The 22,472-nt window shown below is 41.8% G+C and overlaps 2 protein-coding genes across 3 annotated transcripts in view; both read left to right on the top strand.

The window, feature by feature from the left end:
- The first annotated feature begins 172 nt into the window (after positions 1-172).
- Positions 173-10,990, top strand: dhx40 (DEAH (Asp-Glu-Ala-His) box polypeptide 40). The gene is made up of 17 exons (XM_036536797.1): positions 173-350; positions 745-890; positions 1,619-1,738; positions 2,536-2,772; positions 3,295-3,361; positions 3,881-4,012; positions 4,969-5,068; positions 5,501-5,587; positions 5,733-5,915; positions 6,302-6,382; positions 6,961-7,118; positions 7,229-7,343; positions 7,467-7,575; positions 7,996-8,090; positions 9,471-9,540; positions 9,854-10,082; positions 10,491-10,990. The coding sequence occupies exons 1-17, from the start codon at positions 173-175 to the stop codon at positions 10,610-10,612; spliced, it is 2,229 nt and encodes a 742-aa protein (XP_036392690.1). The 3' UTR covers positions 10,613-10,990.
- A 1,248-nt stretch (positions 10,991-12,238) lies between these two features.
- The window catches only part of LOC118783585 (clathrin heavy chain 1-like), a 35,794-nt gene continuing 25,560 nt past the window's right edge, over positions 12,239-22,472 (top strand). Inside the window, exons 1-3 of one of the 2 annotated variants that reach the window (XM_036537523.1) lie at positions 12,239-12,552; positions 18,952-19,159; positions 19,637-19,639. In XM_036537523.1, the coding sequence (XP_036393416.1) occupies positions 12,511-12,552; positions 18,952-19,159; positions 19,637-19,639 (253 nt within the window). In that variant the 5' untranslated portion in view covers positions 12,239-12,510. The remainder of the gene's footprint in view (positions 12,553-18,951; positions 19,160-19,636; positions 19,640-22,472) is intronic. The other variant, XM_036537524.1, reaches the window with a different exon arrangement.

Here is a 22,472-nt window from a genome sequence, read left to right as displayed (position 1 = left end):
TTTTACATTGTAAAATATACAAGATATCAGAGTCACCGATCTCTTGGTAGTTAAAGTTAGCTAACTTCAGCTAACGTCCAGCTAACTTCATCTCACGTTAGCTAGCCAAGCTGCTTGTTTGCTAGCTATTCTTGCTAACTCTAGTTAAATTAGGTTAGCTAGCTAGCTAGCAATGTCTAAACGGGATAGGTCGTGTCCCACGGTGGATTCATGGGATTCCAAAAGCTTGCCGATATCCCATCACAGGGAAAAACTTATCCAGGCTGTCAAAGCCAATCCGTTCTTGATTGTAACGGGAGAAACGGGCAGTGGGAAAACCACCCAGCTTCCGCAGTACATTCATAAAGCAGGTAAGACAGCTTGTTGAATACAGTGTCGAGTATGCTAGTTTGCTAACTGTCTACCAAACTGTCAAATTACAGCTGTTGTTTGGTTAGCTAAAATATGACATACAGCTGCCCACGTAAAGTTAGCATAAGCTTTTTGGCTAACAAGCTGACAGACACAGCTAGACACAGTAGTTGCTAGCTACGTGAGTGTAAGTTCCTGGAAAGCAGGGTACATTTACATCACAATATATTAATATATGTATATTACTAAATATTTATTTACGAAATATTTATATTACACATTTATATTACAATGTATCAATGTGTTTATATTACCAAATATTTACAGTACAATATCCCCTTAGCAGTACATACAGACAGCAAACATGTGTCCTTCTTTTGCTCGGTTGGCAAGGTTTTTGGAAGGACGGCATGATCGGTGTGACTCAGCCGCGGAGAGTTGCTGCTATTACAGTTGCCCACAGGGTGTCCCAGGAGATGGCCTGTTCTCTGGGCAGGGAGGTGGGCTATCAGGTGCGCTTCGACGACTGCTCCTCGCAGGTAAGTCCGTCGACTCGCTTCCTAATCCGGTGAACACTGAGACTGACACAACCAGCGGAGGCAAGGAATCTAGCTTGACTAAATCATGACTAGTGTCTTCTCCCATAAAAATATCCATCGTCCAAGTCATTCGGCTTAGAGCAGGACAGTGAAAGTGAAAATTTACAATCTAACAAAAGGTCCCACTGTGGTAAACTTGGACAGCTTTGCCCTTCAAGAAACGGCAGAGAATCAGATGTAAAGCTAATTACTATTGCAATCAACTTGGAATGTAGTGTTTAAATAGTTATTCATGATAATTTTCCATTATTGTCATCAAGGAAACAAGTTTATGAATTTGGTTATGTTTGACCTGAAAGTATGATGCAAAAGGCAAAGTCATTGCTAATTGAAAATGCAGCGTGAACTGTTACTCAGCAGAGAGTAAGCATTTGCAGAGATACAATGTGTAGTAGAACCTTCTCTGGAATTTACTTGCATATGCCTGCTACGTGATCAATGACTTAGGCTGCACACATTGAAATGCATTTATTGGGCCAAATGGAACCAGACTTTCTTTTACTCCAGTCATTAAGTGAAGCAATAAGACAACTTTGTGTGTTCAGATCTGCATGAATAATCACTGCAAGACTGGGGGGATAAATGACTGTCTGGCGTGTTACCCGGTGTTGGGGAAAATAACTCGTGTTTGCCTGTAGATGGAAAACTTTGATATTTTCTTTGGGCAGGACACCTCCATTAAGTACATGACAGATGGCTGCCTGCTGAGGGAGATTCTGGCAGACCCCAGTCTTACGAAGTACAGTGTGGTGATCCTGGATGAGGCTCATGAGAGGAGTTTGAACACGGTAAGTATCAGTAGTGAGGGGAAGGTCAAGCTCCAGTGCTGCAGCCGCTCACTCTTCATATGTTTGAGTGATTGTTACTTGACTCAGTCAAGTACAGGCAGTAGTGTGGCATAGTGGTAAGGCGCAAGACTTGTAACCGAAAGGTTGCTGGTTCCATTCCTTGCTGGGGCACTGCTGTTGTACCTTTGACCTTAACGTAAGGTACTTAACCTAGAATTGCTAAAGTAAATATTTTGCTGTACAAATGGATAGAATCGTTATCTATGTAGATCACTCTGGGTAAGAGCATTTGCTAAATGACAATAATGTAATGCAATGAATGCTCCAAGCTGACTGATGGCTTTGAGACATGTCACTGGAAGGTGTGCATAGCTGTGACTGGCTGGCATCACTGTGGAGTTTGTTTGGTGGTAAGGGAGTTCTGTATGTTCTCGTTTAAGGTGCTCTGTTTCAAGGGCACTAAGCCAGTGTACTTTTACTTCTGAAGAAATAATGCACTCACTGCATTTCTTTTCATTTCTCTGGTGTTGAGCCTTGGAAAGCAGTGAAGAAAAGCATACCTTCAAGCCAGTATGGCTGAAGGTCTACCGTTTTGCTCCCAATCAGTGATCTAAGATACATGTACACATTTTCTGAGTATTCAACCATTTAAATATTGGATGCATTTCTTAGATATGGCGACTATATACCTTGGCCATAGGTCAAAATCTGTTTGAAAGCCTTTTGATTCAGGAAACCTCCAGTTTGCTGATTGGCTATTCGTGAGCTGATCGGTGCATTGTGTCCGTATGTTGCAGGACATCTTACTGGGCCTGCTAAAGAGGAGGGTGCTCCAACCCCGAGGGGGTTCCTCAGGCCGCTCCGCCCCTCTGAAGGTGGTGGTGATGTCAGCTACCCTCGAGACAGACAAGCTCTCCGCCTTCCTTGGAGACTGTCCTGTCTTCACCATTCCTGGGCGTACGTTTCCTGTTGTTGAGAGATTCTGCGGTCTGATTGGCCCCAAAGACACAGACAGCACAGTCTATGTGAAGGAGGTGCGATGTGCTGTGTTTCCTGGAGATATTTCTTGTTTGGGTGGTGAAACTTGGTTGGGTGTGGATATACATTGGCTGTCTTCTGTTGCCAAATGTAGCTGCAAAAAATACATCTTCATCAACTACAATAACTAAATCTAAAGTACGAATGCTGTAAAAAAATACTTTTTTATTTTTACTATTTTCCACATTTTAGAATAATAGTAAAGACGTCAAAACTATCATATAACACAACATTGACCAAAAAAGTGTTAAATCAAAACTATCTAATATTTTACATTCTTCAAATATTTTAAGTTTTTTTTAGAAAGAAATACACACTAAGGCATCAAATTTCACTATTTATATTTTTCTAAGAAGCACATTTCACGCATTTAAGCATAAGTCTAGTCTACAATCATAGATCAAAATGTCTTTGAATGCATGTTTCCCATTATCTTAATCAGGTGTGTCCAAGCTTTTGACTAGTACTGTACATCTAAAATGATGACTAACATGTGTCTTGTCTGTACGTCTGGTAAGGCTGTGAAGGTGACACTGGATCTGCACACCAGTGAGGCAGCGGGGGACATCCTTGTGTTTCTCACGGGTAAACTAAGCCCCACAAATCGTCCGCATGCCAGAGCTCTGCTCACTGGGTTTCAAAATTTGGGTCTTACTGGGTTACAACACATAGGGGCAACTTGGAGAAGACTCTGGCTTGTAAATCAAGTCAAAGGAAGCACACAGAGATTGCATGTGCTGCCGAAGAATTTGGCAATAGGGTCCTCAGGATCCTTTGAGGCTTGGGCTGCTCCTGGTGAAGGAATGCTATTTGTTTAGTCTGCCCACATATGTCCGACCTTGGACGGAAATCAGAGATTCCTTTCCTGTAACCACAAAGGACAGCCATTGCACTAATGAGAACTGTGCAAGTTCTTTGGAGCCAAATGCCTCAAGATCAACCCCAAAGGGAGTGTTTATTATGTTAGAATGTCAGATTAGGCATTTTTGAAAATGCTGCTGCTGCATGATGGGTATCTCCTTGGCTGAAGCTGAATGTGGGAAATGATACTTGGGTCTCTCTCTCTCTGGCATAATCAATTCTCCTCTTCACTTGTGAATGCAGGGCAATCAGAGATTGAGAAAGCCTGTGACATGCTGTATGAGAAGGCCGAGGCCATAGACTACCGATACGATGTGCAGGATCGCTCCGTGGACGGCCTGCTGATCCTGCCTCTCTATGGATCTATGCCAACAGGTACCAATCTGGAGCTGGGTCTGAGCATGCTCTCTGATGGAATTTGGAGGATTTGTACAATATTTATCTGGGAAAAAAAGATATTGTTCAATATTTTGTTGCTTTGTAAAGAGGTTTAAATTCCATTTAATTTACTTAGGGAGCCTATTTCAATATTTAAGATAAACAGTTTTGTTAGATGACTCAACAAATCCATTGAATGCATGCCAACTCCACTGAATGTTGCCTTAGGGTCTAATTTATAAATACTTTATGTGTTCAGTCTAAACCTCCAGATGGGATTTTCAGAGACAAATCTGAGTTGCCATGGAGTGCCTAACCAGCTTTACTGTTTAACAGAAAATTTTAACACGGTATATTTCAGTTATGTTGAACTTGCCTAATACTAATAATATATACTCACATGAAAGCTAACTTAGCTACTTATAACTGACAGTTTACAGTAGCAAACAAAAACCATTCTAGCTATAACACTAGCTGAACACTTTGATCCAGCAAAACACTGTCACAAGGGTGTGTCAGGTAAAGTGATGACATGAAGAAAACATGGCACCAGGGTACCTGGTTATTGGTGGATATCCACAACAAACATTATGACATGCTTGCATTAATTTCCAGTGTTATGCTTTTCATTCACTGACAAAAGATTACGTTTACAATATCAACACAATACTACAGTATGCACCAGTCTTTTATTGTATTTTGTCCTTTAGAAGCAGTAACCTGAAGCACTTCACACACACCTGTCTGGAGCACTTCAAGGCTGACATGAAAGTTTTTGCCTATCAAAATTTACAGACATCAGTCATTTGATGAATAAAAAATTCTGGCTTCCCATGTAAACTGTTCAAAAGAATAGGGAGACGTGGTAGTTCTCGCCTCAGCCTACAGCGTCAGACAGCTCCAGTTTCAAAATCAGCCATGTGAATGTGGCAGTGTCGCCTCTGTCTCCACAGAGCAGCAAAGGCAGATCTTTCAGCCACCTCCAAAGGGCGTGAGGAAGTGCGTTGTTGCAACCAACATTGCAGCAACATCCCTGACGATTGAGGGAATCAGGTGCGTCAGAGAGCAGACCCTTTCGACAGCACTGTCCTCCAGATCCAGCTGTCACTTTACATTTCATTTTATATAGAAGAATGACAGCTGAATTACACCTCTACAGCTACAGTATGTCACCATTTAAAGCATTTACATGACTTCCTTTTTCCGTTTTATTACATACTCTGTATTACACATGTAAAAATGTAGTTTAATTTCAAGTGTGTATAGCTTGCTGTTCAGCAGCTCACAGACCACAGGGTCACAGAAGCACAGAATGCATGTTGTCATTTACATATTGTAATAGTATGTGTACAGTATCATTGCTGTGCATTTGGGGAATCTGAATGTGAATTTAAGTGGTGGAAATGTATTGGTGGACTATTATTAATGGATGTCATACTGCAAAAGGGCTATAATTTCTGTTTATTTTACTGTTTATTGTGGCAGGTATATTGTTGATAGTGGGTTTGTAAAGCAGCTGAACCACAACTCTCGAGTGGGACTGGATACTCTGGAAGTGGTGCCCATTTCAAAGTAAGTCTCAAAATGGTGCAAAATGCGCTTTCTTATGACAAAAATGCAGTTTGTAAATTATATGCTGGTGGTTTGGGAAAATCGGGCTGATGTTTTGGTGATGATGATGTGCCATATCCCATGGTGATTTGGCTGCGACGTTTAGGAGCGAGGCACAGCAAAGGGCTGGCAGGGCCGGGAGGACCTCAGCTGGGAAATGCTTCAGGATCTACAGCAAAGAATTCTGGGAGAAGTGCATGCCAGAGTACACGGTCCCAGAGATCCAGAGGACCAGTCTCACTGCGGTCATCCTCACCCTGAAGTGCCTTGGGGTCCACGATGTCATCAGGTACTGTCAGCAATCACAGCCCCACAGCCCAGCCCTGAGCTGGGGTCATTTAGAAACTTTTTAAACTCATTTGTGCTGCCACTCCACTAGTTCAGGAACATACATTTACGTGGTGTCCCATGAATATGAGAAATATGTCCTTCACTATTGAAAGACTGCTGTTTGCTGTTGGGATTGCTGCCATGAGAAATGGAAGGTGTGACCAATATTTTGAAGTGGTGCTTACCTGTTGAGAAAATTATGCACCGAAATGACAAGACTGTCAGCCCGCTGAGTAAATTTGGATAAAACTGATAAAACAAGATCAGATGCTGTACAATATCAGATATAAGCTTGAGGTTTAGAGCGCCTGAGTTAATTTTGTTTTTGTTTGTTCTCGTGTTAAGGTTCCCTTATCTTGACCGGCCAGAGGAAAGGTTTATCCTGGCTGCCTTGAAACAGCTGTACCAGTGTGATGCCATAGACAGGTGAGGGACATACACTCTCTTGCCTCAGGTTATACCACTATAGCTACAGAGCTTTTTAAATGATTTGTTGTATTTGGTGTGCTACATTTACACTTATAAACAATGGTATGACTTAAAATGTGCAAACTGCGATAGGGAGTAACTGTCAGACTAAAGGCTGTGATGTGTGTTCTGCATTGGTGTATGCCTTCATAATGTCTTAGCCTGTCTTAGGAGCTGAAGCAGCATTTTTATTTTATAAATACTGAATGGACAAAAGTTTTTCTTTCCTATTCTGTTCTGTTCTATCCGATATCCTTGGCCACTCTGGACAAGGTGACAATGTATTCTAAACAGAATAAATGGGCTGCCCTTGATACTTGCTCTGACCAATGTGTTTCCCCAGTAAGCAGCTTGCCTATTGATTATCAGGGCCATATCAATAGCCAGTTTCCCCACTCACTGTACAATAGCACTACACCTGTTGAATATTCACTTTGCCTTAGATACTTGTTGTTTGTGTGTTGTCTGCTATGCTGTGTTGAGTTATTAATTTTGGGTGTGTTCTTTTTACCATAACCCACCCCTCCATACTGAAGGAGAGGTCATGTGACCAAGCTGGGTCAGCTGATGGTGGAGTTCCCCCTGCCCCCCGGGCTGACTCGGGCCCTGCTGAAGGCTGCTTCTGTGGGCTGTGAGGACCTGCTGCTCCCTGTGGCTGCCATGCTGTCTGTGGAGAACTTCTTCATTCGACCAGGTAATGATCACAGGCACCTGCAGCTTAGGTTCAGAAACTGAAAACAGTTGGAGTAGCAGCAACACCAAACCAAATGAATAATAAAAATCTTGGTGTTGCGCCCCCTTTAGGAAAACAGGAGAAGCAGCAGGACGCTGAAAGGAAGCACAGGCAGCTTATTGCGGAGGCGGGCAGCTGCAACGACTTCACTGTGCTGCTGAGCATCTTTGAGAAGTGCAGAGCCAGGTACTGGCGAATATCATCTCCTTCCAGCCATGCCATCCTGTTCGGACTGCACTGAAAACACAGGGTGGAGGTTAGGAGATTCCAGCCAGATACATGTCTGAGTACAAGCTCTGTTTTCCACAGTGACACTCCGTCTGCGTGGTGCAGAGATCACTGGATCCACTGGAGGGCGCTAAAGTCAGCCTTCAGTGTGGAAACACAGCTGCGAGAGATTCTTCTCCGGCTTAAACAGGTGACCCCCGACGCCTTCAGCCTTAAGTGCACTGTCAAGCCCAGGAGACCCTAACCATTCATGGGAGACATGTTCTCACAGTTCCTACAAATGGCGATACTGTACTTGTACTGGTAATAGACTTAAGTGAAAAGGGGGATTTCGTTCAGATGGAAAAACACCTTCAGTGTAATGTAATAATGCAATAAACAAGTGTAAAATATAAAATAAATATAAGGGCGTAGGTGTTGTCCCTCTGAGACCCAGAAACAGAGGATGAAGCCAGTAACAGGGAATGAGGCCTAAGCAGTCTGGGCAGCTGGGTACATCAAAACCGCAAATTGGGTCTCCTGTCTGGTTTGATACTCAGTTGCAGCTTCATTCTGATCACTGTGACTAAACTGATCAATAAATGCTGTGTCTTCTTGTTCACTGTTACAGCAGAGAGATTTTCCTGTGGAGACGTGCGATGGCAGTCGAAGTGAGCTGTTTCGGAGATGTCTTTGTGCAGGGTACTTTGCCAACGTGGCCAGGAGGTATGCTAGTAGTTTCAGGAATGTGTCCAGTTTGGGTGGGGAACAAACAGAGCCATTACAGTCTGACTGGGCAACATACCCAGACCCCCTTGTGCTCTTATCTTATACTGGCTGCCTATGCAATTCAGTCTAAGTTTGTAGCTGCCTGTAGTCCTTCAGACAGTGCATTTGGCTGGATATGCTGGGAGCAGTGAAAGTACATTTAAAGTGTCTATCTACAAAATGAAAGAAATTATTCATATGTGGAATAATTAATTTCATAATTCATACCATTTAGAAAATCCTAGTTTTAAGAGGTCTGTGAACGTTTGGAGATTTGAATTCTCATTGTATGTACTTTATAGAAACCTAGATGCAATCTGAGTGTGATGTTCAGTTGGCTCCCAACTTTATCTAGTTTTTACTGCCATCGTAATAACTCACAGTGGGCAAAAAACTAGGTGTTTGTATCAACACCAGTCTGAGCTGCGTAAAGTAGTGTAAAAATGAGAGGTACAAAGGGAATGATTTTTCCTTTGTAATCCACAATATCTGGGTCACTAGGCCAAATGTTGGCACAGAAAGCTTTCTTTTGTAAGATGTTATTTAGAGAAAGAAACTTTAGGAGAAAGAACATTTAGGAAAAAAAACCCACACTGGTTTATAACTGTTTATGTGGTAAACAATTTCCTCTGCTGATGGAATTGAGAAGTTGTTGTTCATTTTCATTGGGTGCCAGAGTTAATGTGAAAAATATCTGAGATGAAATGAGACAAATGAAACATTAACAAAATGGGGCCAGCCTCTTGCAGAGGCATCACTGCACAAAAGAAGTCAAAGGTAACAGCTGGTTTTGATTCCCATAACGTTACCTTTAGACAGAAATAGATTGCTATAAACATTTCTCAGAATTACAGAGTCTTTCATTCATCTCCTACTTACAATCTCCGCACCAGGACAGAACGGTACAACAGTATGACACAGGAAAATTCAGAAATCTTAGGAGCTGAGACCACACTGGTTCCTTTCGTCTTGGAATGCTGCAGTGAAGCTTGATGATTACACAAACCATGAGCCTTCAGGAGTTCAACCACATTTTTACGACTGCACCGCAGAACAGATTAATTCCATTAGGGTAATATGAATTGCTCAATTCATCCTTCGACATTCGTCCTTTTCCTTTCTCTGTGGCTTCCCTTTTTCATATAACGCGCTCATAATTTAATTGCAGAATGAAACAGAAATGCCAAGCCTTATTGTGCAGTATACTGCAGAGAGCCAGTGGAATAAATCTGACAGTCTTGCATTAGGCGCGTGTCACAATAAAGATGGCACAGGCCTTCTTGTGCCTTGACATCAGGAGGAGGTCACAATCAGTGACACTGCATCGTTTCTTTCCAGGTCAGTTGGAAGAACCTTCTGTACAATGGATGGACATGGATCTGTGGTTCACATACACCCATCATCAGCAGTAAGGAAAAATAACTTACTGCACTATTAGGCAGTGCTCATATTGGCTGAATGTACCATGTGAAATGGTGTCCCATGCAATATCTCCTGTATCTGCTCATCTGATTTATTTGAATCTCCTGTATCTTGAACTTTTTTACCTAAATCCCCAGTATCTTCTCAGCTAATTTACTTGAATTATATCAGTCTTCTCAGGTGGTTTACCTGATGTCATGAATGTTCTGAAATTATTTACATGAATCTAAGGAATCATCTGATTTTGTATCTCATATAACGTCTCAACTGCTTTACCTGAATCTCCTCTTTCCTTTAAGCTCTTTGACCAGGAGGCCCAGCTGGACTGGATCATCTTCCATGATGTGCTGGTCACCTCACACGTGTACGTGCGGACGGTGTGTCCCATCCGCTATGAGTGGGTGAAGGACCTGCTGCCCAAGCTGCATGAGGTGGATGTGCATGAGCTGAGCAGCGTGGCCAGGGAAGAGGTGACCGATGAGGAGGTGGCCAAGTGGGAGGCAAAAGACGCAGCCAAAAGACAAGCAGGTAAGAGCTGTAAAAAGATTCCAGGCAAGCCAGCAGCATGTAATGGCACCAGCGGCTTTCTCCTCCAAATACTGTCCAAGGGAACCATTTGGTTGAACAAGCCCAGCTCTTGACACTGTCCACGCAACCCAGAGAGTCCATGAGCCGCAGGGTTACCAGAACATCTCAATGTTTTTCGAGGGGTGGGTGGGAGAGAAGGGGAGAGTATACACAAGAATATATAAGAAAATTATACAAATGTAACATTTTCAGCGAAGACACCCTTGTGAGTGCCTGAGGGAATAATGGAAAAAACTGTTTATATATTGCTTGATAATGCCTGTTCTTCGTGGGCATGGATATAGGGGATTAGGGAGTCACTAACGAATGTGCTCTGTGCACTTTTTAATGGCCTGGATTCCTGTACAGAGGGCTCGGTGGAGGATGCACTGAAGAAACTGGGGAAGAGGAATAATGAAAGCTCGGTGTCAGAGGCACGTGCTCGGTACTTGCAGCGAAAACAGGAGAGGCAGCAAGGAAAAGTGCCTTGAGGGAGAGAGCTCTGGGGTTACAACTCTCCAGGAAAACCAAATGGGGCCCTGGAATGTCATGACCTACATTCCTGTCCCAGCCGACACAGCGGTGCACCAAAAGGAGGAAATTGCATGCCTCGCTGGGGAATGCAGAAGCACTTCCTCTCGGGAAGGAAATCTCCTCTCACAATCAACTGCACAGGACGTGCCCCAGTGGGCCTATATGTTTCAGGGCAGATTTGCTGTCACGTGACGGCAGAATGTTGAACAGTAGATTCACTGAGTGCAGGAGGTTCCATTGCATTCAGAACATGCATTGCTGACTTGTGAGTTTGTGGATGTATTGCAACCGAACCATAACTATATTTGTCATTTCCCTTGCTGATGATGGATGCCAGTGATGCCACTGTGAGCTACAGTATGAAACTTGAATAAAGCTTTTGTAATATTGAACACTTTGTACGACATGATTTTTTTCATAGAGAAAGGGGATGTTACTTAATGTTTAAGTTTGCCTGAGTGGTTTGGCAATCCTGTTATACAATGAGCAGTCTTCTGTATTGAGCAGTAAACATGTATATTTTATCCTTTCCCCTCAGCATTTTCATTTTATTGCAAGTTAACTACAGATACGTTTGTTTATTATGTGTTATTTATGAATATCCAGACGAGGGTAGAGTAAATTAACAAGCCCCACTTAATGTGTATCCGGTAGGAAACCGTACAGAAACATAATTTACATTTTCTATATAATGGACATTTTTTTGGACAAATTCTAATCTTCGTTAATCTGATAAGCATGCTGCGCAACAATAAAAACTAATTAACACAATGGATGAAAAATAATGCAGAAAAGTACACAGTGAGACATTGTGTATCGATGAGTTACAATTTCAGAATAAGACAACGCGAATCAATGCAAATTTTGTGTTATTTACAAATATTTTTATGCATGCTGAACATCAGAATGTATTTTATAACATTTTGATGTTCACAATGTTCCCACTCTTTAAGATGCTGCTTATCAACCAGTTTTAGCTTATTGAATTCATAGCATAAATGTATTGTTACTATGCAATACAAACAGTATTTTGTATTTTGCAGTCATATTTATTATGCTTTGTAAGAAAAACACAAGGTGCTGACGAATATGCGATAAAGACGACTAAGACGGGATAAATGCGTAAAGAATATACGATAAGGTACAGACGACTAAGTAGACGTGACAAACGTATAAAGGACTGTTATCGCATTCGTGATTAAAAAGTCTCCGTCAGCTTGGAAAAGTAGACGTAACTGTCGACATTCTCCAAACTGACAACACAACCGTTGGTTTGGCTAAGGCGGAACTGACGTCAATTTACTAGGACGAATGATGTGGCAAAAATCAAAGGGCGAATCGCAAAGAAATAGTGCCAGTAATATCGTGGGTATCATATACGTATTTCAACGTTCTTTCCAAGTTCACCGCTGTTTTATGAATTATTGTTCCCTTGAATATTTTCAAAGTCGTGTCAAATTTAAATATCCATCTGCTCTCCAGATATTCACGGGGCTCCATCACCTTTCGGTTATGTGTATCCTTCCGCCCCGCGGAGGTCCGAAACCGTTTCCGGATTGTTCCTCTTCTAAGCTGTTTCCGCCGCCATTGCGGGTTTTCGGAGTTCAGTGCTGGCTGCCGCTGAGGTTCAGTCAGGGAAAGAAAGCACGAACACCAACCGGCGGTCCGAACAACAAGCGTGGCGACATAGCGTTTTAAGACCTCGAGTCCAACAGAATCCCCACCTTCCCCTACTTTGGACCCTCATCTTCGCCGTCCCGTAAGCTGTCTGGCTTCGACCTGTGTTGGGAAGCCGTAGCAAAGTAGCTGTGGGAGATCCAGGACTCCGGGAGGAGTGAGCAGAGAGGAAACCGCCATGGCTCAGATCTTACCTATCCGCTTCCAGGAGCACCTGCAGGTAACGCCGCAACGAGTGATGAAGTAATAGCAACCAACGGCGATGGAGTAACTTGTCATGAGCGATCTCCACTGTTACACGAGAGTACCAGCTAGCTAGCCGACCGGCTTGTCTGCGTGTTGGTTCTCGGGAGATGGCTAAGCTAAATGAATGACCTCCCTCCGTCTAACTCTAGCTAGTTAGCTGTAGCCTAGGCTATACCGGACATTGGGAGCGAGTTAGCTAACATGCTAAATTCTAATTAGCTAACTAGTTAGCTATCTTGGGGAAAAATCCTTCAAAGGCACTCAGATATTAACATACCCTTAACCGAATGACCATGTCCAGCTGAAGTGTAGTTAGCTAGTGTGGCTAAGAGGTGTCACAGTCTGATCGATGGGCAGCGTTTGTGAAGGCCGGTCGTATGGCCTGTTTGACAGCTAGCTGCCTGAGCTAACCTCAGCTACGCGAAAGTCACGGCTGGTAAAAACGCGTTTTGTCGCCAGTAAGGGCATAAACCAGGCGCTTCTCGGCTTTGCGAGGTACTGATCCGGATAGCCTGGGTAGTGTAATGGCTAACTAGCCAAACTTACCGGATGCTTTTGTCTTGCCGTTGAAACTTCAGTGCTCTTCGTAGTGCCCGGCCGTAGCATCGCTTGCGAGCAGGTGCAGAGCTGGCTGGCCAAATCAGCCAGCGAGTCATTCAGATGTTTCTTTTGACAGTGTGGCATAGTGATAAGGAGCAGGGCTCATAACCTATAGATTGCTAGTTCGATTCCCCCACTGCTCCTGTGCCATTGATGAAGGTACTTAACCCAGAGCTGTATAAATGGATAACATGTAAAAACTGTAACATATGTAAGTCGCTCTGGATAAGAACGTCTGCTAAATGCCAAGACCGCTTCAATAATGACAGTTTAGCTAGCTTACCTAGTTATATGCAGCTATAACAATATTTCAGAAGACTGCATACGTAAATTCACGACTTGCGCCGAGCAACGTTAGGTAGATGATAGGAATGGAAGCAAATACAGTAATATAGCCACGTCGGCAAGCTTAGTTAGCTAACTGTTTTTGAGTTGAATTCTACATTTGGGTAACTTGAAAGGTTAGCAAGTTGCTTCCTACATAGCACGTTAGCTTCACTGTTTTGCATTTTAGCAGCGAATAAATAAACTACCATAGACTATTAGCCGGACTATTAGGTCCATCGACATCTAGCTAACAAGCTAATGTTTTGAGCTAGCTAGCTACTGCCTGCATGTGTAATGTTGAGATGTTTTAAATTTCACGGCTAGCTACATTTTCGATGACTAGGTAACGTTGAAGCATGCCAGCGTTATCTCAACGTCAGGTTTGCCAACTTAAACCACTAAACAGGTGTTAGACGTTTTTAGAGAAATTTGGCAAGTTATTAAGCACTGTAAGACTCTAGTCTGTCTATTCTATTGGGTTTGCAGCCAGTTCCTTGACATATTTATGAATGGATCTTTGAGCTGCCACACCTTAACTGAAACGGACACACATCACATTTTAGTTTGAGGCAGTGGTCTCCGGCTACACCTCTGTGTGTGCTAGATTGTAATTTACAGCAAAAAATAAATAAGCAGTGTATTTATCAAGTACGTTGTTTACATGTTCTATCTGGGTGGCGTTGAACTGATTTTGAATTAGAACACTCTAGGCGTAGCAAATCACTCATGGTTGTGCTTAATTTGAACCCACATGCATACCAACGTGCCAGCAAGATTTAGACACAAATTGTTCTTGCTGTGTTACTATGGGATTCTCAGAAAGTCTCTTGAATTCCTTGACATTAGTTTAGCTTCTATCCTGTTCTGGCAATCTTTCATCAAGTTGTGGATTGCGGTGTTTATTTGGCATTAACATCGATATTAGTGATTCAGGTGCTTGACTAGTAATTTGGTTGTTAGACCACATGTGCCCAATAGTACGCCTTTTATATGGGACAGTACATTTGCCGGAAAACATTGTAAGGAAGACCAGCTCACCTGGTTAACGTACTTGTGCCAGGATAGATTATATGTGCAATTTCAGGAGGCTGAAATGGGCCATGTCTCAAAAAAAGAGGAAAAAACCCCAGACATATGTCTGCTTTTATCAGAGCATGCTCAAGGTTATCAGTGAGTTGTTGTTATTGATTGCATGCATGCTATGTTCCATCAGTGTATTCCCTTAGATGTTATAGGTTACAAATTAAATGGAACACCCTGGAAAAAAAAACAGAACTGGTGTTCATGTCCTTGAAGGGGAACACTTCACATTAGATCTTACACTGATGTGTGGTTCCTGCTTTGAAATGACTGGTGTTTCTCACACCTTATTGTCTCAGGTTGATTCAGACAACCTCAAATCCGTGGGCCCCCTCTCAGGGTTTGACAGTATGTGGAGCAAAGGCTCTCTATGCAGGCTTTGTGCTCTGTGGGGGCTCTGACAGGTTACGGTCTTGCTCAGCATTGTCATGGGAATCTCCGCTGATAGATGTACAGTTTGCCCATGAGTATATTTTCATTATTTATGCTTTTTAGGTCATTCAGAGCCTGAAAGACCACTTTCAAAGTCACATTCCCAGAGGTACTCTGTTGGGGTTGGAAGTTTCAGACTGCATGCTCAACACCCTGCAGCAGATGGAAAAACTGCACATTTCGAGTGGCCTCTCAGTGGGTCGTGGGGGGGGTTGGGAAGGGCAACTGTAGACCATTGACGAACTGGTATTCCATCTAAAGATTCAGCCTTGGGCTCATCTGCATTGCAGTTCAGAGCAGAATCAATGTCCAGAAGTGAATGTGAACAAACAGTATTGTACTGTATTAAAAGAAATGTTAGTGTCTCTTTAATGAGTTCACTTGCATGTGTTGAACACTAAATGCAACCATAATCCATTGCAACATTCATCTCTGAGGTGACTGCACAGACGGCATAAGAAATGTATTGAGTCTAAAAAGAATAGTTAGATGTACCAACGTTGTAGGTACTGTCAGACACGTATTCTTCTTGCAGTGCAGTGTTACTCTTAAACCACTCCTGGAATGCTAGATATGTTTCGTGGGAACTCAAGGGCTGGACCTGTGTGATTAAAGGTATTTTATGCTTTAGAGCGTAGGTTGCATACCAATAATACACTTAAATTTCAGCTAAATACACATCTAAAATCGTAATTGCAAGTTCAACCACTGACAGTTTTTTATTTTTGTAAAGTTGTGCAAGATATATTATCACTTGAAATTGTGTAATTGTGCATCTCTGGACCTGATGACCATTTTGGATGTTATCCCAGCGGTATCTGCTGATGTTGGTGTTACACTTGCTTTGCTTCCTCTGTGAGTACAGTGAAAATTTGTGTAGATTGTATTGTGTATATCCTAGCAATGCAGTCATTGAAGTGAGGGTAATAAGTGGAGTCAAAGCAAGAAAAATAGAGCACTGCTTTAACCAAGGGGCTTATTCATGATATGGAAAAACATACATGTTGTATACATACAGTAACCTATTTATTGCATGATTGCCCATGTCAGATGGTATATAAAACGCTGTGGAAACGTCAGGAAAGTGGATCCCTTTGGAGTAGGCCTTAATTTTGTGTTGCAGTTCTTCATACTCTGTGTTCATTAATTAATGTGGTAGCCACATATGAGTGGCACCTTATTGGTTAAAACATCATTCTGTTCCATTGAAAATAAAAACCAGCAGCCAGTATCCAGTGGTGCCTTTGTGAGGCCTATGGCCAGTACCCAGTAGTATTAGTGCACCCCAAATACTTCATTAATATTAACTCTGAAAGCATAAACCATTCATCTGAAGCGCAGTTGTGCTTTTTGCTGCAGGTTGTGGCACGGAATGAAACGGAATGTTATTCATCAGTTTGTTTGAAATTATTGTATCATTCTGGGATTTTCTGGAGTGTTGGTTCATTCATGTCATTCACCATCCGTAGGCCTGCTCATGGCATCGGTTGTAGGAGACCAAAAGAATGAGCAAGTGCACAGTAAGTTAACAGCACAGCAAGAAAATATGCCTCATATGACTGTCTATGGTTAACTGTAACTTTATGTGTGTGTCAGTGTTGTTTTGAAATTAGTCAGTGGAGGTAACTCTGTAGCAGAAAATACTCAATAGCTGTTTCACTCAGTTTTCCCCTCGATGGCTGTGGGGTTCAGATGCTAAGCTAATGTTGCGTTAAATTGCTCATCAAAAGTCACTAACAATAATGTATTGAAAAATAATGGCTAGTTTGCACCCTGTGCTCCCCTAGATGGGCAGTGCACCACACAGACCAGCTTGTGTGCAGTTTAGTCCTCTCCTGTATTTGATTGGCACTGGTGACCAGTGTCAACCCTTGTTCATAGGTATACCTACAGACGGGGGAATAGGGTGTCCTTCGTTTTACCTTCAGATCCCTCAGAGAATGCATATTTCAGTCACCTTTGCCACCGGTCACATGTAATGTGCAGTCACATGTAATGTGCAGTCACATGATCACCGGGAACATGTGAAAGTGTTGCGTTAAACAGTCAGACAATGGCTGGCTTCCTGTTATGGAAGGCTGCAGTCGACCGCTGCAGCGTCGGCACTCAGCATCCTTCCTTGCTCGCTGAGTGTGAACCCTACGCAGATGACACTTTCGAGGGGAACTAAACCGGGTTACAACAGAGGTGAACCTCCCCTTACCTTCCCATCACGCTCTCATTCACGGCACCATCTGCTCTGGAGTCTTGTCTGTTTATTGCAAATCAAGCCAATTTGTTTTCTGAAGTGGCTACAATATTGTTCTGCCTGAGGGATTTGTGTGTGTGTGTGTGTGTGTGTGTGTGTGTGTGTGAGAGATCATTTTAAGGGTTCTCACTTGCTTTTAGATTGAAAATGATGGATGGATGGATGAATTGATAGCTTTTTCAGGAGCAGTGTACACATGTAACAGTATATAACTAGAGCATTGCCTTTTATCTAGATTTGTAATATGCTCGAAACATAGCTGAAAAGCCAGAGCACCTTCATTTCACCCAGAAGGCGGCTGATGAGAGTTACGTAGTAATATGACGTCAGTGTAATCTTTTCCGGTTTAGTTTCTGGAACAGTTTAATCACAGTGAATTAAGAACCAGCCTCCTCACTCTGTTTCCCTTGTCATTTTTTGTCACGGGAACAAATATTAGTGTTCCTGTTCAGCTGTATAACATTTTCATTACATTTGGAAAAGCATGTAGGAAAGAATATGGTTATAACACTGTCTGTTAGTATCTGAGAATAAGATGAATTGCATTGAGAGGAAATCTGCAAATTGGCTCGCACACAGTCAGTGTTGGATATGATTGAAAGAGTCGCCTGAGCTCCAGTCTGGCGAGAAGTCGTGATTTTCTTGTTGTGTTTTATTTGCTTGAATAAGGCAGAGCTGTCAGTGCCCCTTTTTGAGAATGCACTGTAGGAAGTTACAATTCTCTCTTTATCACCTATTCTTTAGCATGTAATGTGCTTTTGACAAGGCCCAATTTGCACCTTCTTTTTCAGGGGGCTGTGTATATGTAGCTGGTTCTGTCCTCTAAATCTAGCAGCTCAACTCAACAATGAGTCATACTGGGCTCTGAGCACTTGCAGCAGCGTGATATTTCCATGCTTGATTGGTGTGTGTTTAGTTAGAGAAACAGCTGGATTCCCCCTAGTCTGTGTTGGCAGCAACAAATAACATGTCCCTCAAGCCAGAAAAAGATGTGTTGACATAAGTGTATGGAAGTATTATCACCACAGTGATTCTAAAGAAATGATGGTTATATAATACATCAAAACGTCTAGATTAAACACCACACAGAGCCTCAGAACAAGATAAACTAGTCATTTAAATTTCAGCATTGCTATAAAATATATGGGGAAAACATTTTTGTTTGTTCAGTTTTAACTTAATATTAACTAACAGCTGACCAAAAAAAAAGCTTTTGTACCTTTTACAAAACCATGTTGTACTTGGTTAATGCATAAACCTTAGTCTGTATGATAAGTAATTCCAGTCCTTACACTTGAGGCTGTCACACTCAGCCTACCTAGGAGAGAAGGCACAACCTTTTCCAGTTACAGCTGCTTTGCTACTGGTCAGATGTGTGGATAGCAAAATAGCAGTTACGGTGCTTGTCTGTCCACTGCTGTTCTGCAGATGTCTCCAGCATAATGTTCGCAGGCAGCTTTTCTCATGACTCGGCGAGCGTCATCCTTCCAGAATGAGGTCAAAGGCAGCCAGATACACGTGGTATTTACTGACTGGTACATTCTGAAACCATGTCCTCTGTCTGATGTTGGCCTCCGAGTCAAAATTAAGAATCATAGCGAGCCTTGCTGGTAAAGTGTGGAGGTCACACCACGCTGTTTTGATGTGAAACCTCACACCTGATTTTCCCCTCACTTCATCCCGCAGCTCCAGAACCTGGGGATCAACCCGGCCAACATCGGGTTCAGCACCCTGACCATGGAGTCCGACAAGTTCATCTGCATCCGGGAGAAGGTCGGGGAGCAGGCGCAGGTGGTGATCATCGACATGAACGACCCCAACAACCCCATCCGCCGGCCCATCTCCGCCGACAGCGCCATCATGAACCCCGCCAGCAAAGTCATAGCACTTAAAGGTAGGACCACTCCTGTCAACTCCTCTTCTCAGTGATGACTTCTGTAGTGTGGTATTCATTACAGTATTCTGGTCTTAGTTGACCCCTAACTATTTATATGTTAATTCAATAATAGCTGTCTTTTTTTGTGACAGTATTAGGTTCCTGGGCCATTTGTAAACATTGGGTGCCATTTTGGTGTATGTGCCTGTCAAGCATAGCAAGTTATTCTTACACTTAAGTGTAAAATGGTTATCTTAGCTGGTGGGCTCAGTCCTGTGCTTGTCTTTGTAGCTTCATCCATTTATGTGCATATATAGAGCTACTTCTATTTTATTTTGTGAAGTAGATTTAATTGGCTAATATCTGTTCTGCAAAGAGTACATTAAAAAATAGCTGTAGGGAAGAGTGATCTGAATTTATTGTCTTGCTGTCATAATTGCTTTGTCTGTTTTTGTTGTGTTTTTGTTTCTTTACCGCTTGCTTATGTGTATGCAGACGGTGAGTTAAAATTTATGTATAATGAATTGTGGAAGTTATAATCCTGTTTTAAATGCTTTCAGTTCTAACATTCACATGATCTGTAGAAACACATAGGAGCGTATGTATGAACAACATAGAAAAGTTGTAAGTGAACAGCAGTTAGGGGTAGTTGCATGAGATGGTGCCGAAGACAGTGTATATCTTTTAAGTATACATATTACACACAGGAATAATAACTGTAGACTGCTGACAATCTGTAATTTTAATGTAGTACTTGGTAATACACTGAGGCAGGTTTGCATTGATATCAATGAAATACTGTGGTCAGCCTGATAATTATGAAATTTTTTGCTTTCATTCCATGATGAAAACATTTATGGTCCCCTAAGCTACTTTATTCGAATTCTGCTCTTGTTTGACCAGATTCAGTCAAAACTGCAGAGCGTAACATACAGTATGTTCTCAGCCTTCCATGTTAATTCATGCAGACTTGAAATGAAACTGAGGACACTGAGCATTTGTGTAACACAAAATTACAAATATGGCAGTGCTTAAACATAGTATTAATAGAACACAGTGGAATTTGTCTTGATCAACAGTTGCTTTCTGTCTTATGAAAAGAGTAGACCTACTTAAAGTGTGGCAACTCAACAGGATTTGACTTTCACAGTTTATAGTTTGAATGTTGACATTGAGTTAATTTGGATGTATGAATTGATTTGGTATCTATTTGGGATGAAACTATTATTTAAATTTAATTTAAATTTGTCAATCACTGAAATTTGTGTTGAATGCCATTTGACATGTCATCTGACTCCTTTTTCGTGTGCTAATGTCAGGTAATCCTGTAAGATGTTTACGTAGGCCAGATAAGCCACACATTTCCACATAAAATAATACAATTCTGCAGGTCATAATTGAATTCCCTACATTATCATTGGAAGGTAGAATGCTAATCTGTAGTTAAACACCACAAATAAATGCCTTGAGGCATATCACCGTAGGGTTGTGTGTGTGTTTTTTTTTCTTCTTTTTTTAAGTGTTATGAGTTGAAAAAGGTGGAGCAGATTTTGTCCAGCATTGTGCTGTTTGTCTCCCTTCTGGGAGAGTTATGGGTTGTATAGCAGCAGGGACAACCTCATGATTATTTAAATTTTAACTGATGATGCTCTGGTGTCAGAACAAAATATAGGACAAATCTTTGGTTATTATTATTATTCTGCAGGGGGGAAAAGATGGTAATTCTCTAACAGGTTGAGTAAAGATGTAGATCAGTACATTAAGCTTGCCAAGTGTAGTCAGTACTTCTATGTAGGTTCTAATTCCATGTTTGCCCAAATATAACGTGGGTATATTCCCCCAGAATATAGACCTGCATACTAAAAATGCAACTCGGCATTTATTTAACTGGCTAAAGCTACTGGAAAAAGCGACTCCAGTGAATATAATTTGCTTTCAGCAGTGTTTGTGCTGTTCAACTAGTGTAGCGGTAGGAAGATGGCTAAGCTTACCTGAAGTGACCGTGTTGAAAAACTCCATCAAAAGCTGGGCAAGTGTCCAAGGGATTTGAGAGCGTAGTGGTGCCAATTAAATGTAATTGAACTGCATTTTCATAAACATATGTGCTTTTACTCGTCTTTACTAATATAGGAACCCACAGAGAAAAGCTGTTTGTTTTACAAAGCCGCTTTTAACAAAGCAATAAAACAAGCTCATTTGGAATTCTTTTGTGGTTCCATAAACCATCCCAGAGTAATAAATGTGAGGGTGTACTCACACTAAGTCTCATACAAATCCCAAAATGCATTTCGGCATCTTCGTGTGTCTGGAGCAACAGCACTGTGTGTGCTCTGAACTGGGGGCAGTGTTAAAAATGGTGGTAGTTAATGAAATGGGGGCCTCAGACAGCTTGCTGCTTAAAAAAACGGTTTCACCAAAAATGATGTCAGACAATGGCACTTTTTTGTGTTTTGTTTTTTGTTTTTTTTTGGTTCTGAAAAATGGTACTGGTGGCATATTTGGTGTCTTTGTCTTTGGATCACAAACACAATCTGTACTTTATTGCTGACATCTTTTATGGTGAGTAAGTGAACATTACTTTCCCCCATATTGTCATTATTATTATTGTTATTTTGTTTTTGTTTTTTTTTTTGAGTGGATTTGTTAATTTGAAAAGGAATGTTAACCTCGTTATCAGGGCAGTCGTATTCAGGCCAATACAGCATTTAGGAATGAACATAACGTGGCCATAATACTGTGCTAGGGCAAAGTTATAGAGTAAAAAGTCCTTTTAGTGTGAAAATATCCCAGTATTTCCAGCCAGTTTTCATCCCAGTCACAGTGGTCTATATGTTGTCCTTTATAACTCCAATCTGCATTCAGACCCCAGTCTGACCCCTTGTGCTCCAGCTGTGATATGAAGGATTTCTGTGACCATCTGATTCATAAATCAAAGCGTAGCCTACCTAATGAATTCATTTTGGACATTCAGCATTTTAATATTCATTTCACAATGCAACCAATATTAAGCTTATTTGGTCAGGCTCTGAAGGTGTGATGCATGTAGTTAAAAGCAATACTCCATCAACATGGGTGTAAAGGTGTATGGTTTCAGTAGTTTCCATGGTTTCATGTAGCTGTTGATGTGTGGACATTGCACCCCGTCTGCCTGTGTTACTACAGTGGTGATGGAAATGTGGATTTCTTGCTTCTGCAGAAGCACACGGGTACTTGCCCTGACCTGTTTTTCTGCAAATTAAATTAAATAAATAATAAGCCTGTGAGCAATCAACGGGTATTAATTTGGAAGGCGTTACTTGCACAAGAAAAAATAGACACCGCTAGAATGAAT

Source organism: Megalops cyprinoides, chromosome 9 (genome assembly GCF_013368585.1).
Source record: "Megalops cyprinoides isolate fMegCyp1 chromosome 9, fMegCyp1.pri, whole genome shotgun sequence".
Lineage (NCBI taxonomy): Eukaryota > Metazoa > Chordata > Actinopteri > Elopiformes > Megalopidae > Megalops > Megalops cyprinoides.
This window is presented reverse-complemented; position numbering and strand designations above follow the sequence as displayed.

What these genes read in the sequence shown, in the direction of transcription:
- dhx40 (XM_036536797.1), top strand. Translation starts at nt 173, where the DNA reads ATGTCTAAACGGGATAGGTCGTGTCCCACGGTGGATTCATGGGATTCC. An exon ending in ATGAGAGGAGTTTGAACACG is followed by an intron (nt 1,739 to 2,535) that starts GTAAGTATCAGT and finishes CGTATGTTGCAG; the next exon opens with GACATCTTACTGGGCCTGCT. An exon ending in TTTGCCAACGTGGCCAGGAG is followed by an intron (nt 8,091 to 9,470) that starts GTATGCTAGTAG and finishes GTTTCTTTCCAG; the next exon opens with GTCAGTTGGAAGAACCTTCT.